The sequence below is a fragment of the Pongo abelii genome, chromosome 14 (genome assembly GCF_028885655.2).
Source record: "Pongo abelii isolate AG06213 chromosome 14, NHGRI_mPonAbe1-v2.0_pri, whole genome shotgun sequence".
Classification (NCBI taxonomy): domain Eukaryota; kingdom Metazoa; phylum Chordata; class Mammalia; order Primates; family Hominidae; genus Pongo; species Pongo abelii.
Window position 1 is genome coordinate 103,064,837 of NC_071999.2, and position 15,245 is coordinate 103,080,081.

Below are 15,245 nucleotides of genomic sequence, written 5' to 3' on the forward strand. Positions count from 1 at the left end.
ATCTTACTTTGGTTTTAATTTGCATTTTCCTGATAACTAAAGTGTTGAGCACCTTTTCATTTGCTTACTGGCTATTCACATGTCTTCTTTTTTTGTATAAAATGGCATCTTCTTTATTTTGCATAGATTAATTTCAGAACAAAATTTTAAAAAAACCCGCAATACACAACATCCAATCCTGTTGTCAAATTAGGGACTAAATGGGGCTTGATGCCCTTGTTTCCTGCCTTAGATACAAGGATGGGAGAGAAAAAACACTAGAAATCATTGGAGTGAGGCAGCTGGGACAAGGCCACTCAAGGCTGTGGTGGGAGCCCTGAGAACACTACACAGAGCGCACAAGGTTTCCAAGCGTGAACTCCTGATCTATTCCTTTCATGTGAGACACATCCTCATTGCCCTCAAATGGGGGGATCTCATCAGGAACAGTAGCAGTGGGTTCCTCTGCTGTCACTTCATCTTCATTGATACCTAGAGCTAGCTTGATCATGCAGGTGTAGTTGGAGTGGGTCTGTGGATCCTCAAGGAAGAAGCCAGAAGAGCAGCTTGGTTTTCAACAGCAGCACCATGCGGTCCTTGACAGCCTTGTCGTTCTTATCCGCCTCAGCCTTCTGCCACAGCATCTCCACAACGGTGTGGTCACGTTGATCTCCAGGTGCTCTTTGGCCATCAAGTAACCCATCATAGAGTTGTCCCAAAGTGCCTGGGCTTTCACAATCTGCTCCATAATGGCTGTCAAGCCATAGATGGTAGTCACAATACAGCAGGTGAAGACTCAAGTCTATTGGAAGCTGTCACCTTCTCAGCCTTCTTATCCAAGATTATTTTCATGAACTTGCAGAAGTTCTCAAGCTTCACCTTGCACTCTTCCATTTTCTTCTTCTCCTCCTCACCCTCAGGTAGCTCCAGACCCTCCTTGGTAACTGAGACGAGGCACTTCCCATCAAACTCCTTGAGCTGCTGCATGCAGTACTCATCAGTGGGGTTGGTCGTATACACTACCTCAAAGGCCCACTTCCGCACTCACTCCATGAAAGCAGAGCTGGCCACCTGTTCGTTGCTCTCAACAGTGATGTAGTAGGTGGATTTCCATGTCTCCTTCATGCAAGAGACATATTCTGACAGAGATGTCATCCCATCTCGAGACTGGAAGCTGTGAAAGTGCAGCAGCTCAGACAGCTGTCACCAGTTAGGGGAGTTCTCGGGGATTCCAAACATTAGATTTTTAGAGAATGCCTCATAGAATTTCTTGTAATTCTCTTTGTCTTCTGCCAACTCAGAGAAGAGCTCAAGGCACCACTTAACAATGTTTCTGTGAATGACTTTCAAGATTTTGCTCTCCTGGAGCATTTCTCAAATGTTCAGGGGTAGATCCTCAGAGTCAACCATACCACAGATAAAGTTGAGATCCTCTGATATCAACTCATCACAGCTGTGCACGATGAACACATGAAGGACATAGAGTTTGATGGTGTCTTTATTCTTATTGTTCTCAAAGAGGTCAAAAGGAGCCCAATAAGGGATGAACAACAATGCCCTGAATTCCAACTGACCTTCTATAGAGAAATGCTTGACTGCCAAGTGATCTTCCCAGTCATTAGTGTGGCTGTTACAGAATTCTCCATACTCCTGGGTGATGTAATCATGGTTTCTTGTCCAAATAGTCTTGGTCTTGTTTAGTTCTTCCTGATCAATGTATTTCTCTTTGATCTTCTCGGTTTTCTTTTTCTTATCCTTACCACTGTCATCCTCCTCATTTGAACGCACATTTTCAATCTTGGGTTTTTCCTCATTATCTTTATTTTCCTATTATTTCTTGCCTTTCTCTTCCTCTGCCTCATCATCACTGATTTCCTTCTCTCTTTCCTTCCTCAGATAGAGGGTGATGGGTTAGCCTATGAACTGTGAGTGCTTTTTCACTGCATCTTTGACCTGTCTCTCTTCTAAGTACTCTGTCTGGTTTTCTTTAAGGTGGAGGATCATTTTGGTACCCCTGCCATGGTCAGCACACACAGTGAAGGAACCCCCACCAGAAAACTCCCAGGCTCACTGTTCATCGTCATTGTGCTTTGTGATCACAACCACTTTCTCTGCCACCAGACAGGCAGAATGAAGGCCAACACCAAACTGACAATCATGGAGATGTCTGCACCAGCCTGTAGAGCCTCCATAAATCCTTTAGTCTCAGACTTGGCAATGGTTCCCAAATTATTTATGAAATCAGCTTTGTTACGCAAATGCCTGTGTCCACCAAAGTCAGGGTGTATTCCTGAGGGTTGGGCATGATGTGAATTTTCAGCTCTTTACCATTGTCCAACTTGTAAGTGTCTGCCAGGCTCTCATAGGGAATCTTGTCCAAGGCATCAGCAGCATTAGAAATCAACTCTTGAAGGAAAAATCTGCTTGTTGGAATAGAAGATATTGATAATAAGAGACCCGAGTTGGGCAATTTCTCTCTGAAAGGCAAAAGTCTCCACCTCCTCCTCTCCATGGTGTACTTCCTCAGGCATCTTGAAAAGAAAAGCCTTACAAGTACTAGAGAGCAAGGTGGGTTGGGACTGTCCCACATGTATGCGGCACCAAGGCTGTGCAACAGTGACTTGGAGCCCATATGTCTTCCTTTGAACTGAATTGTCTTTTCAAGTCTTTTGTACATTTTTCAAAATGAGGTTATTGTCTTTTTATTATTGAGTTTTAAGAGTTTCCTAATATACTCTGGATAAAGGTTATTTGTCAGATATTTGTGTTACAAATGTGTTGTATTTTGCTATTTTCTTAATTTTGTCTTTTGATGAGCACACACTCATACACATACATACAGTGGCATACTGTAAAGTCTCAAAAAAAAGAAAATGCTGTCATTTACAGCAACATGGATGCAACTGAAGGACATTATGCTAAGAGAAATAAACCAGGAACCAAAAGACAAATACTGTATGATCCCATTTATATGCAGAATCTAAAAAAGTCAATCTGGTAGAAACAGAGTAGAAAGGTGATTACCAAAGGCTGGGGGAAGGGAGAGAGATGGGGAAAGGGAAGATGTTGATCAAAGGATATAAAATTTCAGTTAGACCGGAGGAATAAGTTTTAGTGATCTATTGCACTGCATGGTGGCCACAGTTAATAATGTATTATATATTTCAAAATTGCTAAAAGAATAGATTTTTAATTTTCTCACCACCAAAAGAAAGATAATTTGGCATTATGATGTGAATACCCCAAAAATGACATGTTGAAAACTTGATTCCCAGTGAAGCCGTGTTATGAGGTGAGGCCTAATGGGAGACATTCAGGTCATGAGGGTTCCACCCTCACAAATGAATTAATACCCATTGTAAAAGGGCTTGAGGTTGCAAGTTCAGTCTCTTGCTCTCTCTTCTGTCATAAGATATGCAGCAAGAAGGCCTTCCCCAGGTGCCAACCACTCAATCTTGAACTTTCCAGCCTCCAGAACCATGAGTCAATACAATTTCATTATAAATCAACCTACCTCAGGTATCCTGTTACAGCAGCACAAAACAAATGGAGACAGTTGGTGAGGTAATTAACATGTTAATTAGCTTGATTGAATCTTTCTACAATATATACATAGAGCAAAACATCATGTTATACTCATAAATATACACAATTATTATTTGTCAATCAAAAATTCAAAAATAATTTTTTTAAGTATGTTGTTCGGTGTCCTATAATTGGTGAAATCCCCTTTCTTTTTGTTATTGATTCATAATTTAATTCTGCTATAGTCATATAATATTGTATATTACTCGACTCTTATAGATCTTATTAAATTTACTTTGAGTTCATGTATATACTAGAAATAACCTACGTTGGTAAATGTTCTATGTGTGCTAACAAAAAATGTCAATTCTGCTGCTAGTAGGTAGAATGTTTCATAAATATCAATTAGGTCAAGTTTGTTAATTGTGTTCTTCAGATCTTATATAGCCTGACTGATTTTCTGCATACATTTTCTATCAATTATTAGAAGAAGAATATTGAAATTTCCTATATGATTTTAGATGTATTTATTTCTCTTTTTATTTATAACAGTTTGCTTCATATATTTTGAAGGTTTTGTTTTGTTTTGTTTTTGAGATGGAGTCTTGCTCTGTCACCCAGGCTGGAGTGCAGTGGCATGTTCTCAGCTCACTGCAACCTCCACTTCCCAGGTTCAAGTGATTCTCCTGCCTCAGCCTCCCAAGTATCTGGGACTACAGGCACATGCCACCATGTCCAGCTAATTTTGTATTTTTAGTAGAGACAGGGTTTCACCACGTTGGCCAGGCTGGTCTCAAACTCCTGACTTCAATTGATCTGCCTGTCTTACCCTCCCAAAGTGCTGGGATTACAGGCATTAGCCACAACACCCACCCTATTTTGAGGTTTTGTTATTAGGTACATAAGATTTTATATTATTGTTGGCAGACAATTGTCCATGGGTTACTTGCATATCTACAGGTTTTCTGAGCAAAGCCAAGGCATTAACAACTGAGCCATTTCACACTGTGATTATTTTACCTTTTTTTGGTAAAATAGTTTTGCTGGGTATATGTTTATAATTTTCCTCTTTCAATACTTAAAAGATGTTGCTCTCCTACTTTTCCCTTGTATTACTTCTGACGCTGCTGCCATTCTTAACTTTGTCCCTGTGTATGTATGTTCTTTCTTCCCTTCTGACTACTTAAATTTTTTCCCACTAAAAAAAAAATTTATTATCATATTGTATTAGTCCATTTTCATACTGCTGTGAAGAAATACCTGAGACTGAGTAACTTATAAAGAAAAAGAGGTTTAATGAAATCACACTTCCACATGGCTGGGGAGGCCTTACAATCATGATGGAAGGAGAAGGAGGAACAAAGACATGTCTTACATGGCAGCAGGCAAGAGAGCTTGTGCAGGGGAGCTGCCTTTTATAAAAGCATCAGATATTGTGAGACTTAGTCACCATTACAAGAACAGCACAGGAAAAACCCAACCCCATGATCCAATTACCTCCCACTGGATCCCTCCCATGACATGTAGAGATTATGGGAGCTACAATTCAAGATGAGATTTGGGTGAGAACACAGCCAAACCATATCATTCCGTATCTAGCCCCTCCCAAATCTCATGTCTTCACATTTCAAAACCAATCCTGCCTCCCAAACAGTCCCCCAAAGTCTTAACTCATTTCAGTATTAACTCAAAAGTCCACAGTCCAAAGCTTCATCTGAGACAAGACAAGTCCCTTCCACCTATGAGCCTGTAAAATCAAAAGCAAGTTAGTTACTTCCTACGAACAATGGGGGTACAAGCATTGGGTAAATATACCTGTTCCAAATGGGATAAATTGGCCAAAACAAAGGGGCTACAGGCCCCATGCAAGTCTAAAATCCAGCAGGGCAGTCAAATCTTAAAGCTTTAATATGATATCCTTTGACTCCATGTCTGACATCCAGGTCATGCCGACGCAAGACAAGGGTTCCCATGATCTTGGACAGCTTCTCCCCTGTGGCTTTGCAGGGTACAGCTGTTCTCCCTGCTGCCTTCACGGGCTGGCATTAAGTGTCTGTGGCTTTTCCAGGCACACGGTGCAAACTATCAGTGGATCTACCATTCTGGGGTCTGAAGGATGGTGGCCCTCTTCTCACAGCTCCACTAGGCAGTGCCCCAGTGGAGACTCTGTGTAGGGGCTCCTACCCCACATTTTCCTTCCACACTACCCTAGCGGAGGTTCTCCATGAGGGATCTGCCCCTGCAGCACACCCCTGCCTGGACATTCAGGCATTTCCATACATCCTCTGAAATCTAGGCAGAGGTTCCTAAACCTTAATTCTTGACTTCTGTGTACCCTCAGTCCCAACAACACAGGTAAGCTGCCAAGGCTTGGAGTTTGCACCCTCTAAAGCAATGGCCTGAGCTCTACATTGGCCCCCTTTAGCCACAGCTGGGATGCAGGGTATCAAGTCTGGAGACTGCACAAAGCAGCGAGGCCCTGGGCCTGGCCCACAAAACTGTTTTTCTCCTCCTAGGCCTCCAGGCCTGTGATGGAAGGGGCTGCCATGAAGACTTCTGACATGTTCTGGAGACATTTTCCCCATTGTCTTGGTGATTAACATTTGGCTCCTGGTTACTTATGCAAATTTCTACAGCTAGCTTGAATTTCTCCTCAAAAAATGGGTTTTTCTTTTCTGTTGCATCATCAGTCTGCATATTCTCCAAAGGTTTATGCTCTGCTTCCTCTCAAACACTTTACCACTTAGAAATTTCTTCTGCCAGATATCCTAAATCATCTCTCCCAAGTTCAAAGTTCCACAGATCTCAAAGACAGGGGCAAAATGCTGCCAGTCTCTTTGCTAAAGCATATCAGGAGTCACCTTTGCTCCAGTTCCCAACAAGTTCCTCATCTCCATCTGACACCACCTCAGTCGGGACTTTATTGTCCATATCACTATCAGCATTTGGGTCAAAGCCATTCAACAAGTCTCTAGGAAGTTCAAAAGTTTCCCACATCTTCCTGTCTTCTTCTGAGCCCACCAAACTCTTCCAACCTCTGCCTGTTACCCAGTTCCAAAGTCACTTCCACATTTTTAGGTATCTTTACAGCAGTGCCCCACTACTTGGTACCAATTTATTGTATTAGTCCATTTTCACATTTCTATGAAGAAATACCCAAGACTGGTTAATTTATTTTTTAAAAAGAGGTTCAATGGACTCCAGTTCCACATGGCTGGGGAAGCTAACAATCATGGTGGAACTCAAAGGAGGAGCAAAGACATATCTTACATGGCGGCAGGCAAGACAGCATGTGAAAGGGAACTGCCCTTTATCAAATCATCAGATCTTGTTAGACTTACTCACTATCATGAGACCAGCACGGGAAAAAAAAGCCCCCATGATTCAATTACCTCCCACCCAGTTTCTCTCATGACATGTGGGGATTATGGTGAAGCAGCATCTTTTGTCTGGGGTAATACCTGAGGTTTATTGCCTCTCACCAAGGAAATCAATGATGCAGACACACAAGGAGTGAGGTTAAGAGCAAAGGTTTAATAGGTGAAAGAAAGAGAGGAGATCTCTGCACAGAGAGGGATCCCAGAGAAAATGGGTTGCTGCTTCCTCAATGAAATGTAGAAGGTTTTATAGATGAGCTTGAGGAGGTGGTGTCTGATTTACATAGGGCACAAAAGATTGGCCAGACAAGGTGTGCCATTTGCATAGTGCATGAAGAAGCTGGCCACCCTACCCTAATCTTTCATTTTGCAGATAGGTTCTCTACTTGGCTGGCACCATGTTGCCTGTTCCTCTACTGTACACATGGTGACAAAGAAAAGGGAAGATGAAGCTTCCATGTTGAACATACCAGGCTTCCAGGTAGCCCTTTTCTTTTTGCACAGCTGCTGGCATTTACCCATGCAAGCTTCCAGCTTGCTTATCTATGTCTGCAGCTCGATTTTTCAGGCTACTGTTTATTAGAAAAGAAATGATTTGGGGGCTGCTTTTTTTTTTAAAAGAGAAGCCTTGCCGAGGACTCCTTTACCCTCGCTATCTGCCTAAATAATTTCTTTCTAGCTCCTGTATCAATGAGGGCTACAATTCAAGATGATATCTGGCTGGGGACACAGCCAAACCGTATCAGATATACCCTGATGTAATTTTCTTCATGTTTATTTTACTTGGAATTTATTAAGCTTCTTGGAAAATGTTGGGCCATTATTTCTTCAAATATTTATTTTTCTCTTAACCTCTTCTTCTAGGACATCAATTTCTTGTGTTAGGCTACTAAAACCTGTTCCAAAACTCACAAATACTGTTCTTTTTGATTTGGGTTGGTTTTTTGTTTTGTTTTGTTTTTGTCTTTTTTTCTCTGTGTTGGATTTCAGGTTGTTATTATTGCTGTGTTTTCAAGTTCACTAATCTTTTCTTCTGTAGGTAGAATCTGTTATTAATTCTCTTCATGTATTTTTTGGTCTCAAATATTGTTGTTTTCATCAATATAACTTCAATTTGGATCTTCTAAAGATATTTTCTAAAAGTCTGTTTATCATGTGCATGTTTTCCTCTACCTTTTCTAGTCTACTGTTTATATTTATATCATTCTTTACTAATATTATTATTGATGTCTGCAACAGTTATCTAGGGCTGCCATAGCAAAGTCCACAAAACGAGCTTAAACAAAAGAAATGTATTATCTTATAGTTTGAGAGGCCAGAGTATGAAATCAAGATGTTGGCAGGGTGAGCTCCTTTTGAGGACTATGAGGGAAGGATCAATGCCAAGCCTCTCTCTTTGGCTTGCAGTTGGTAATCTTCTTTCTGTGTCTCTTCACATCATCTTCCCTTATACATATTTTTCTCTGTGTCCAAATTTATCCCTTTTAAAAGGATACCAGTGATATTGCTTTAGGAGCTACCCTAAACCTCATCTTAACTTAGCTAATTACTTTTGCAATTACTCTATTTCCAAATAAGACTCCATTCTGGGTATTGCAGTTTAGGACCTCAACATACAAATTTGGTGTGGTGGGGGATAAAATTCAATGCATACAATATTATTTCTGCATAGTTTCTATTGTTTTACTTTTTTCTGCTCATTATAGGTTGAATTTCCTATTTCTCTGAATGCCTGTTTATTTTTGTTTGGATGTCAGATGCTATGAAATGTACATTCATTATGGTTTGCTAGAGAATTTTGTATTCTCTTAAATATTTCTGGTCTTTGTTCAGAGACACACTTAAATTACTTGGAAACAATTTGATCTTTTTCATGTTTGTTTTCAAGCTGTGTTAGCTGGGTCCAGAACAATTTTTAGTCTGGTTCTTCTTTACCTCATTACTATGACAATATCCTTCTGAGGATTGTACTTGATGCTGTATGGGTGAGGAGGCATTTCCACTGTGGCTGGTGCAATCATTGAGGATGATTCTGTCAGATCCTTCCTGCTATTTTTTCCGGGCCTGATGTAGTTTCTTCATATGCATGCACTGATCAGTATTCAGCTGAAAATTCAAAGGGATCTTCCCATGGATGTCTGGAGCCTCTCTATGTAGCTCTCTCCTCTCCCTTCCTCTTCCCTATGAGTTCTAGCCACCTTGGGACACCTAGATTTTGTCTCCTCAACTTGGGTATATTGCTGAGCCTCTTTCTGCATTGCACCCTGTAAATTCCTTTAAGGCACCAAGCTGGAGCAAGTTTGGGGCTCACTTTGTTGTTTGTCCTTTTCTGTGCTTCCTATTGTCAAATATCTGAAAAAAAAAACTCATCTATTTTGTCCATTTTTTATTTTTTTTAAGTGGGAACATTAATTTGATCCTCTATGTCCTTCTGGCTAAAGTGGTCTTCAAATCTGATTTTTTATTTTCATTTAATGGCTATTTGTTGAGTGGCTACTATGTGTCAGACACTGTTCTAAATGCAGGGAAATGCATCAGTAAACAAGAGCTGATAATAATCCCAGAGAGTGTATAATGTGGGAAACCAAACACTAAAGAAACAAATATATAAGCGAACTGTCAGATGGAATTGTGTGCTAAGAAGCAAAATAAGGCAAAAAAGGCAAACAGAGAGTGCTAATGGTGAGAGAGGATTGTAATTTAAAATAAAGTGGACAGGGAAGATGCTGCAGAAAAGTAATAATTACAGCAAAGACGTGGAGGAGGCAAATTAGCAAGGCATGGAGATGTTTGGGAAAAATGCTTCCGTTTGGGGGAACAGGAATTGCAGAAGCCTTGAGGCAGGAGCATGGCAGCAGTGCTTAAAGAAAAACAAAGAAGCCAGTGTGGCTAGAATTGAGTGACTGAGGAAGGAGGGAGGGGAAGTGAGGTCAGAGTGTTCATGGCTGGGGATGGGGAGGCTGATCTTGTAAGATGTTGAAGCCCATTGTAAGCATTTTGGTTTTTATTTTGAATTATACAGAGGAGTAAAATGCTTTCACTTTTGTTGGGCAGGATCTCCTTAGCTATTATGTTAAGAACAGAAAGTCAAAGTGCAAGGGCAGATGTCAGGAGACCTTAGAATAATCTAGGCAAGAAATTCTGGTGATTGGAGACAAAAGGGGTAGCTGAAGAGGTAGTGAAAACTAGCTAGATTTTGGATATATTCTGATGGTTGACAGGATTTGCTATTATTAAGTTTTAAACTTAAGAAATGCCTCCTCCTCCGTTCAATGAAGGTTCAATATTACCTTGTAATACTACAAATAGAAGAACTAGAAGTTCATACTCTTTATGCTATTTTATTATGCTAGGCTGAACCCTGTGGGAGAGTCTAAAGGCTTCCTTCAGAGACAGTGACAGAAGCAGCCCTTAATGTGCTTCTCCTAGCCATATAAATCTGCCATAGACTTCATTTTTATTACACACAGATCCCAATAAGTCTGTTTTGTAGTGCTTTTGACTACCTGAAACAGTAGGAAGACTATTTTTTAATCAATGTGCAAATGAAGAGGAGTTTATATTTTCTTCCAAATCTGACCTTGAATATTCTTTACAAACACCTAGGTGGTATTTTAAAACTGTCAACAAAATGAGTTCTTAAAAGTTATCCATGTACTTAAGCATTTGGGGGCCTTTCTGATTCTTTTTTTTAGCTTATCTGTATTTGATTATATTTGTTTGGGGTTTCAGAATGCACCACCTCCAGTTTTGCTATTTAAGTCAAATATGGCTTGTTTTAATAATATCTCTGAAGGCTTGATCATTTATTCATTTATTTATTCATTTCATTTATTCATTCATTAAACAGACATTTATGGAGGGATGCAGTGGCTCACACCTATAATCCCAGCACTTTGTGGGGCTGAGTGGGACTATATCCTGCACCCAGGAGTTTAAGACCAGCCTGGGCAACAAAGTGAGACCCTGTCTCTACAAAAAATTTAAAAATTTAAAAAATTAGCTGCGTGTGGTGGTGTATGCCTGTAGACCCAGCCAACTTGGGAGGCTAAGGTGAGGGGATTGCTTGAGCCCAGGAGTTCAAGGCTGCAGTGAGTTATGGTGCCATTGCACTCCAGCCTGGGTGACACAGTGTCTCTAAAAACAAAACAAAACAGACATGTATTGAACAACTACTACATATCAGCCTCTATGCTGTGCGGTGAGAGATAAGCTACTTCTTAACTACACATTGCAAATTCCTAGTCCTCAAGGAATATGTTAATACATATAGAATTATATATATATAATATACGATGTGATAAAAGTTAGGAAAGCTAGTAGTAACCTGCTGGCATGGGAAAATTTAGGAGTAGTTTTCATGCCAGTTTTGGGGATATGAGTTTTCCAATTGGAGGGTTGGTAGTACAGGATAAAAGAGTGAAGAATGGACATTCCTGTGACAGCAATGTGCATAAAGGCTGTGGGGTGAGGGAAATCATGAGGCACTGGGGACCAGCAAGAGCTTCAGAATCTTTGGAGGTCTCCATTAGGCTACAGAGCAGGGCTACTAAGGAGTCATGCATAGGACAGATTATGAGAAAGGTTGCTCTGACTGCAGTGTGGACAACGCATCATAGGATGGCAAGATCAGAGAAAGGGAGACCTGTTAGGAGGCTGATGCAGTTGCCTGGGAAAAGGATGCTTATAGCCTGAAATAAGGACTGCCAGGAAGAGAATTGGAGAATTTCAAAAGATAAGAGAGAGTCCAAAGAATTGGTGTAATTGGATGTGGTTTGTGGGAAAGAAAAACGTAAATAAAAATCCATGTTTTCTGGCTGAGACACAAGGTAAAATAACAGTGCCATTGAGATATTGGGCATAGATGGAGAAATAGATTTTGATGACCTGTGATGAATTCAGTTTGGAACAAGTTTAGTTTAAGCTGTCTGTGGATATCTATCTGAAGATGTCCACTGGTTTTATTCACATAGGTCTGGACCTCAGGAGAGAAATCCTAGCTTGAAATATATTTGAGGGTAAGAGCATAGAGATAGTCATTAGAGCTTTGAGGGTGGAAGACATCACAGAAGAGGAGAGTCTAGAGGATTGAAGATGGGCCTCTGACATTTTAAAGGATTCACAAAGAGGAACCAGCAAAGGAGACTGTGATGTATCAGCCAGCAAGGTAAAAAGAAAATCATGGTATGAGAATGGAACTGCCCAAGGGGTTCTTGCTGCCTGCTGCACAAACAAAGACCACAGCATTGCAGTAAAGAAAGTTTAATTGACATGAGGCCAGCCATGTCACAGGGGAGACAGCTAATACTCAAAGCAATCCCTCCGAAGTCCTGTCGTTTTCAAAGGCAATTTGGGGAACGGAGTGGGAGTGGTCACAGAATGGGTGCTTGCTGATGACTGGTTGTGTTGGAGATGAAATCATAGGGAGTCAAAGCTGTTCACCTGAGCTGAATTGCTCCTCAGTGTGGCCACAAGGGCAAAGTTGGGGAGTCCACATGGGGCCATCAGATCCAGGTGGAGCCAGGGATGTCAGACATGCAAAAAAAAAAAAAATCCTGAAAACATATCTCAAAAGGCCAATCTACAGTAGTGGTGTTATCTGCAGGAATATCTTGTGACAAGTGCACATACCTTAGCAGAATCAGGCTCCTCTCTTCCTTGTAGCTTGGTGGACTTCATTAGCTTTGCAAAGATGGTTGATGGTTGAGTTTTAGAGAAGGGCTATTATCATTTAAACCATAATCTAAATGTCTTCCAAAGTTAGCTTGGCCCAAAAGCCCAAGAATAATTCAGGGAAGGGCAAGACAGGGGTGGGTTAGATCATATCTCTTTTACTGCCATAATTTTCTTATTGTTAAATTTTTTGCAAAATCTGTTTCAAGGGCAATATGGAAGTGTGGAATCTGAAACAGGTAAGGACTTCCAGAAGTTGAGATAAGTCAACAGTGTTAAATCATGATGAAGACTCGGGTAAGAGGAAGCCTGCAGAGCCATTGCGTCTAGCAAAAACAAAGTCATCCCCTGTTCTTAACAACAGTAATGTGAATGAAGTAAGGAGCGAGGAGGCCATATTGTAGTGAACTGAGTGAACGGCTATAAGCAAGTGGAGAGAGCTGATGTATACTGCAAAGGAAAAGAGAGCACAGGGCCAAAGCTCACGTGGGATGTGAGGCTCATGAAAGCCTCTGTTGTTGCAGTTGTTTCTTGAGGTGGGAAAAAGGTGAACTTGGTTAAATGCTGATTAGAATGAGTTGTATGAAAGGAACAACCATAGTTGTTGAGAAGCAAGGAGGTGCCTGATTAAATAGTGTTTCTGAGGTAGCAGCAATGGTCAGACTCCAGAACATCTGTGGAGGGAGTAGCCACACCTAAAAGGAAATGTACTTTTGAAAAGTTCAGGCATGGGTTAAAGGTGGATACTTATTATGGATTGAACTGTGTCTCCCCCAAATTCATGTATTGAAATCCTAATGCCTACTGCCTCAGAGTGTGACCTTATTTGGAAATAAGGTCATTGCAGATGTAATTGTTAAGATGAGGTAATACTGAAGTAAGGTAAGTCCCTAATCCAATATGTTTGATATCCTTGTAAAAAGAAGAGGACAGGCATGGTGGCTCATGCTTGTAACCCCAGCACTTTGGGAGGCCAAGGGGGGCAGATCTCTTGAGGCCAGGAGTTCAAGACCAGCCTAGCCAACACGGTGAAGCCCCATCTTTACTAAAAATACAAGAATTAGCTGGGCATGGTGGTGCATGCCTGTAGTCCCAGCTACTCAGGAGGCTGAGGCAGGAGAATCACTTGAGCCCAGGAGGCAGAGGCTGCAGTGAGCCGAGATCATGGCACTGCACTCCAGCCTAGGCGACAGGGTGAGACTCTGTCTCAAAATATAAAATAAAACAAGATAAAGAAGATAAAGGGGGAGGCTGGTGTGGTGGCTCATGCTTGTAATCCCAGCACTTTTGAACCAGGAGTGTGAGACCAACCTGAGCAACATGGCAAAACCCCATCTCAACAACATACTATATATATATACACATATATATATGTAAAATACATATATATACATATATATAGTATACATATATGTATGCATGTATCTCCAGGTGTGGTGGTGCATGCCTGTAGTCCCAGCTACACAGAAAGCTGAGATGGGAGAATCTCTTGAGCCCTGGGGAGGTCAAGGATGCAGTGAGCCCTGATTGCACCACTGTACTGCAGCCTGACCAACAGAGCAAGGCCTTGTCTCAAAAAAAAAATTTTTTTTTAATAGTAGGGGGTGGGAATTTGGACACTAACACGCACACACAGAGAGAAAGCCATGTGGTGAAGGCAGAGATCCGGAAATGTAACAGAAGGTGAAAAAAAAAGCCAAAGATTGCCAGCAAACTACCTAAGAGAGACATGGGACAGATTTTCCAAGACCACCTTCAGAAGGAATCAACTCTTGATTTGACACTTCTAGCCTCCAGCACTGTGAGAGAGTAAGTTACTCTTGTTTAAGCCACCCAGTTATCACTTTGTGACGGCAGCCCTAGGTAACTAACTTGGTGCCAGTGAAATTAAGTTTGCCTGTTGAACGACAGAAAGTCAAGGGAGTACTGACCTGCTGCTTTTACTTTTATTGAGAACTTGGACCCAATGTTATCTCTGGGGAGTCTTTGAGGAAGGTGGCTTGGGACACTTGGAGATAAATGGAGAAGACTTGAAATAACCATTCTGAACGATGGAAGATAGCAGTCTAAAAGGAGCTATAAGAATGCTGGGCAGTACTGAGACTCCAGTTGAGTTTGGACCTCAGGGATTTACTCTGTGTGTGTGTGTGTGTGTGTGTGTGTGTGTGTGTGTTTTGGGGGGTTTTGTTTTTAAAGAGTTCTTCCAGTGGCACTCCATAGTCCAGTGTGATTATTTTGGGAATATATTTTCCACCACTGAAGTCAAAGACAACTATCTTTTTCTGCCTGCCTGACTTTCTCTAGACCCTAGTCCTTAGCAAAGGTACAAAGCAATAAAACTATCTTATTCGTAGGGAAGGCCATTACAATTATTCAGCAGGCTCTTTGCCCATGTGCCTCTTACATTCTTCCACCACCAACTAATCCCTGGGGTTTAGCATATAAAATCCATGACTAAAAAACATTTTTCTCTTTCATCATCAGCTTTCTCACAGATTTGGTGGCTCTGAGCTGTACTCTGGAGCTGAAATATCTCCTTAAGGCATTTTTCTTCATCCTTAAGTTCAAGGATGCCTTAAGAGGCTTGTTTTCTTTTATCATGAATATGAATCAAGCCACAGCAGGGTCTGTAACTAACCAGTACTAAGGAAATACAATAACATGGTTGATGTCGGAAAATTTTCCATTGCA

The 15,245-nt window shown here is 41.1% G+C and overlaps 1 protein-coding gene across 1 annotated transcript; it reads right to left on the bottom strand.

Annotated features, from left to right (window-relative positions):
- Positions 1-521: 521 nt before the first annotated feature.
- LOC100447247 (heat shock protein HSP 90-beta-like) lies at positions 522-6,501 on the bottom strand. Its single transcript, XM_024231014.1, has 6 exons — positions 6,366-6,501; positions 2,124-2,269; positions 1,392-1,776; positions 1,187-1,268; positions 1,028-1,153; positions 522-732 (listed from the first exon to the last, which is right to left on the bottom strand). Exons 1-6 carry the CDS (start codon positions 6,499-6,501, stop codon positions 522-524), a joined length of 1,086 nt encoding a protein of 361 aa, XP_024086782.1.
- Between the last annotated feature and the right edge of the window lie 8,744 nt (positions 6,502-15,245).

Excerpts from the sequence above, each read along its gene's own strand:
- LOC100447247 (XM_024231014.1), bottom strand. The coding sequence starts at position 6,501 with ATGTGGGAAACTTTTGAACTTCCTAGAGACTTGTTGAATGGCTTTGAC. Across the intron at positions 2,270-6,365 it reads TGTTGGGAACTGGAGCAAAG|GAATACACCCTGACTTTGGT; the intron begins GTGACTCCTGAT and ends CCCAACCCTCAG. Across the intron at positions 1,777-2,123 it reads TCTCCATGATTGTCAGTTTG|ATTGAAAATGTGCGTTCAAA; the intron begins GTGTTGGCCTTC and ends GAAAAACCCAAG.